This window comes from Neolamprologus multifasciatus, chromosome 14 (assembly GCF_963576455.1).
Source record: "Neolamprologus multifasciatus chromosome 14, fNeoMul1.2, whole genome shotgun sequence".
Taxonomy (NCBI): domain Eukaryota; kingdom Metazoa; phylum Chordata; class Actinopteri; order Cichliformes; family Cichlidae; genus Neolamprologus; species Neolamprologus multifasciatus.
In genome coordinates, this window is record NC_140452.1 from 9,489,602 (window position 1) to 9,494,937 (window position 5,336).

A 5,336-nucleotide genomic window follows, 5' to 3' on the forward strand; every position below is an offset into this window, starting at 1 on the left:
CAGACAGGAAAAGATCCCTCAGTTTGTTGATACCTCTCCACCAGAGGATTATCATGGCGATACTCTGTATTTCTGCAAAAAAAAACAAAAAAAACAATTATATTCTGCTACATTTCTAAAAGGTCTGCAGCATTCACTGTCATGTCACTGTCACTGTCAAAATGGGTCACTGTTCTCACCCATTTTTATTTCATTCACCAGAAGAATAGTCATGCAACCTTATGAGGCAATATTGCCTGCAGTGGGGTCGGGAAACGGCAAACGAGACAAAATCTATAACATTTTGCAGTCAACTGTAAAATAGAGAAAAAAAACAAATATTCCCCGGCAAGTGTTGTCGGTCATAGCTGTTGGCAGGGGCGTTCATGTGTGAGTTTGCTGTTCAGTCAGAGAATAATGGCAGTAATCAGTGCTTTTAACAAGTCAACAGAGAAATACTTTAAAAATGCTAATGAGAAAGAGCTTGAGTGAAAGTATAATTTTTGTGCCATTACGGCTGTTTCTTTTTCCTTGAACAGTAAATACTTGCATGTGTGCTTTTGTTCCAACATTGCTAATTAAAATAAATATGCAATCACTGACCCACACTGAAAATGTCAGGAGCTGACGTTCTGCTTGCTATGAAAGGCTTATGTAAGTTAATACGAAGAGAAACAATTGAATGCAAAAACACAATTTAAAGAGGTTAAGTTTCACTGCGGCCTTGTGACTTAAGACTCTTGTTAAAATTGTTTAATGTTTGCAAGTCAAACCATCTAGGAAAAACACACACACATATATAACAAGATGTGATCATTTATTCAACAGTCCAGTGCACTGACTTAGAATTATTGACCACTGTATGCATGACCATGATTGCAAACATGTTTTGAGTACTAAGTGAGCTGAGACATTATTTAGAACCAGCCAATAGTAGATGCAAAAACACCAGAGAGCTTATCAGGGTCTTTGGAGAGAGACAGGAAATTGAGTTTGTCCAGTCTAATGATGGGCAGAGTCTCACGGCTTTACAGACATACCATTTCTCTCCTATTAGCAAAGATGTGTTATTCATGAGGGCAAAGCTAGTGTGAACTACGTTTCATTGATATTCTACACAGTCACTTCTCATTGTCTGGCAAGGGACCCGTCCCATTCTGTTTTATTCATTCATTTATCTTTTTCTATTTCTAACCCTCAAAAAAAATAAAAAAAAAAGGAACTTGATGATGACGATGGTCAAGGGGTCAAAAGTGATTGTCTCTGTAAAGAGCTATCGATACCTTTTCTCATCAGTGGGAAACTTTATGGGAAAACTGGAAGGTGAAAGACCTGTGATGCAAAGTGAAGTGTTAATAGACGGGCCAGACTCCTACCAGAAATAGCTGTGCTTTTTCCTTTTCCAAAAACACATTATCTCGCTTTCAGAGCTTCGCCTTTTTTCTGCCAAATTCCAATAGGCACTATTGGCATATATATGCACTGTCATGCCCAAAAGCTATTTATATAATACAATATGAGCTGAAAGGCTTATTGTGTGAGCACACAATGCAGTTATGATAAAGACTAATTTTTTTACATTTAACGTCAGCATTCCCACATAATGCTTATTTGTTCCTCTGTGCTGAAAACCAGTCTCCCTATTGAAAATCTCTATAAGCAAGAGTAATTCAGCCTTTTATGCTTGTCATGCTGACATGATCTGCCATGTCGCTGAACCGGCTACACGTGTTATCTGATGTGGCATTGTGTGAATCAGTCCCTGTGTGCAATTATATTTCCATCTGTATTTCACGTAGCGTTTAGTGGCGCAAGTACAATGCATGTAGAGATCACTGAGCTGGCAGGTATTAAAGTCTCCAGTGGAAATAGTGGAGATGCACGTTACGGCGGCTGCAAAACAAAGCACAAATGCCCTGAGCGTAACTGGAAACACTGAAAAAGGTGTTTGGAGCTCCCCAGAACCTAAATATGCATGGAGAACAGATTATGCCAGATTGTTTCACCATCAAAAGGGCATCCACATTATACAGTATGTTCATGTAATTTAAAGCCTCATCTGGGCTGACATTAAAACATTTTATTCATAGGGGAGGAATAAACATTGCACCTTTTTCTGCAAAGTGGTAAAGAAATAAAGAAACATCCATTTTAGGGCAGGGTAAAGAATCTATTACTTTGTCCCGACAAGCTGAGGAGAGTGAGAGGCGAGGAGGCGCATCCTTATGTGTCCAACATGATTAGCAGATTACTGATTCAAATTGTCTCCCTATCAAGGCAGCATCTACATTCTCATCCCCTCGCTTTCCCCGTGTATCAGACCTATCACTGTCTTTGGACTGCTCAGACAATTTAGCTGAAGACATGCATGAAGTAAGGTGTTAATGGAAATAGTTTAAGGCCTCAGAAAATAGTTATTTGAGTGATAAGATCGGTTTTATGAAAAATAGAATCCCTTGGATGAATTCCTGCAGCGAGCCTAGTGAAATAAGTATCTAATCTGAGAACGAATATAAAAGCATTAAGAGGATGACATTTGTTTTATTGTGTGCGTTCTTCCTCAAAATGTGTCTTCTGTAAAGGTCAATTTACTAATAAAATGTGACACCCATACCAAATGAAATGATTAGAAGGCCGCATCTCAAGTTTGCGCTTGTTCCTGCGTAATGCAAATTTTCCTGAAAGCGTGGCTGGAGAATTTACTGTCTTGTCTTATTTGTCGGATAAATAAAGCAAACCTTTATGTTCCCAATGGTAATGCAAAACATTTTCCCCTATTTACTCAGTCAGCGGGTGCCACGCTTGATACATGGCCACAGAAATTGAAAGTAGAGAGAAAAAATTGAGGTATAAAAAAGCCTGCAGAGTGACAAATTAGTGGGACAGTTCTCTTGTTTGTTATTGATTTTGTTAAAAATCCGGTAGCCCTGATGCAGGTCATGACAGTAACATCACAAGTCTAAAAAAAGATTAGGTTTGTTGAAGTTATCTCACGGCATGTTTGGGTCTCTAAAATTATATTCGCCTGTATACCAGCACACAGAAACACGCTCTTACACTCAACCTTTTGACTGTGTTCAGCTGTGAAGAATCACCTCATTTAGTGAGCACATTTCTGGTTCAGGAGGATGCATGCATTTCCATTGTTGCCCAGTGGCAGAGCTCAACAAATAGGATTAGATCCGTGCCCGAGAGAGCACACTTGTGTTCAGGTGACACACCGCTCCATGCTTCGGCTCTGCAACTAGACACAGAGAATTACTGTTAAAGGTCAGTGGAGTCAGACGCTGAATGTCACAGCTTAGCCACAGTTTGGCAAGAAAATACATTCAGATAAATAGCCCCGTCTCTTGGTAGAGAGTAATTCTGCCCCTGAATTTCCAGCATAAAAGACCCAGGATTATAGGGCGAGTTAAAAGGCAACAGAGGCATATCGATTAGAGGCAGTGAATCACAGCTCCACTATGCTGTGAATAATAAACTGGGTAGAAGACAGCCAGGGGTTTTCAGATGGAACCTTCATGACAGGCTGTGAGTTGTGTTCATTTTAGATGAGACCGCAGATAAGTCACATCTCCCATCTCAAGGATTGCAGGAATCATGTCACTGATCAGAAAGCGCCCCAGAGTAGCTTACTACAAGTTTAAATAAGCATTCCACACCCCATTTAACAACACAAAGTGACTGATCACAGCCTGCGCTCGATGCAAAGAAATGCCAGTGGGCTCAGCAAAGGGAGTGGACTCTTGATAGCATATCTCCCAAAGGTGGGAGAGAATTGGAAAGCGTCATTTCTGAACTAGCTGCTTATGTGTCGAATCAGACAAGTGTTGCACCAGAGATTCAGTCAGCTTCACTGAGGCATCTTGTGACTCAGTGGAGCAGGTGTTATTGTTTGCCGTCTTTAATAGACTCCTCATTGCGGGCCTAAACAAACTTATCTGATTTGGGCTGCAAACTGTGAGCGAGAAGGTCCATATGCGTACACACTCAGTGCCACGAGTGAAGCAATCAGAGAGCTGATGTAAGCGCAGTGTTAAAACAAAGCACATAATGGACTTAGGATGAGCTACACATGTCTTTGACTGGCACAGAAACAGATGATGAAACAGTGGAAAAATCACAGATTCTGTGTTATTTTTTCGTTGCCTGTGTTGTATAACTTCAATATGATGCTATTTTTTACCCAGACAACTGGTGTGGATATAGAGATAGCAATGTTTGTCTGTTTGAATGACCAGCCTTTTGGTCCACGATGAAATATGACAAGCAGTATGTTGTAGATTGCCAGCCATTTATTCTACAGATATATTAAAGGTCGAAACAGGACCTTTACTGTCTTGCTGAAAAATATAATGTGATTACAGTATTGCATTACTTTGTAATGGTTTACACCCAAAGCTGATGGTTTTATATGCAGTATTTAAGTTTTTTAACCTCTTAAGCCCCAAGCCTACCTGATCTCCTGCTTTTTGCCCCCGTATCAGGGGGCGTTGGGGCTTAAGAGGTTAAGTACTGAACTAAATACAGAGGTTCTAAGTCACAAGTTGCAGTTATTTAATTTTTCCTTGTTGTGTTTCTTTGTACGTGTGTGTGTTCTAACTGCAGGCTGTGGACTGGAGTTCCTGCTGGTTCTCTGTGGGCTTGAGTTTTCTTGGTCCTGCCCCCGTCACTGTATCTGCTACACTGCACCCAGCACCGTCTCCTGTCAAGCCCACAACTTCCTGTCGGTACCTGATGGAATTCCTCCCGACAGCGAGCGCATCTTCTTACAGAACAACAAGATCCATCGCTTGCTACGAGGACACTTCAGCGCCAACACCGTCACTCTCTGGATCTACTCCAACAATATTACGTACATTGAGCCATCGACCTTTCATGGCTTCACATTGCTGGAGGAGCTGGATCTAGGAGATAACCGCCACTTGCGGTCCTTGGCTGAAGACACTTTTCACGGGCTGAGTCGGCTCAACGCACTTCACTTGTACCGTTGTGGACTCGGTTCACTTCCAAATAACATTTTCCAAGGTCTCAGAAATCTTCAGTATCTCTACTTGCAGGTATACTTTGTACACAATTTGTCTTTTACATGTTCATTTCTTTATCACTAAGACTACTAATGCTGTTCATTTTATATAAATGCACTCAAATACAACCCACACAGAGTAATCATGCGATGTCAAGACTTTGATGCGTCAACTAAATGACAAGCTAATCTTGCATTGGTAGGGTTAGGAATGCTCTAATTGAGTAACATTGCAATGGGGCTTACTCTCTGAGACACTTGAATTTGAAAAGATGATAACAGATTGATGAAACTTCTTCATAAAGATTTTTATTTCCATGTGTCTTTCCAG

The 5,336-nt window shown here is 40.7% G+C and overlaps 1 protein-coding gene across 1 annotated transcript in view; it reads left to right on the top strand.

Annotated features, from left to right (window-relative positions):
* The window catches only part of rtn4rl1b (reticulon 4 receptor-like 1b), a 152,430-nt gene that overhangs the window by 144,565 nt on the left and 2,529 nt on the right, over positions 1 to 5,336 (top strand). Inside the window, exon 2 of the mRNA XM_085131676.1 lies at positions 4,588 to 5,039. Within this exon, the coding sequence (XP_084987802.1) occupies positions 4,588 to 5,039 (452 nt within the window). The remainder of the gene's footprint in view (positions 1 to 4,587; positions 5,040 to 5,336) is intronic.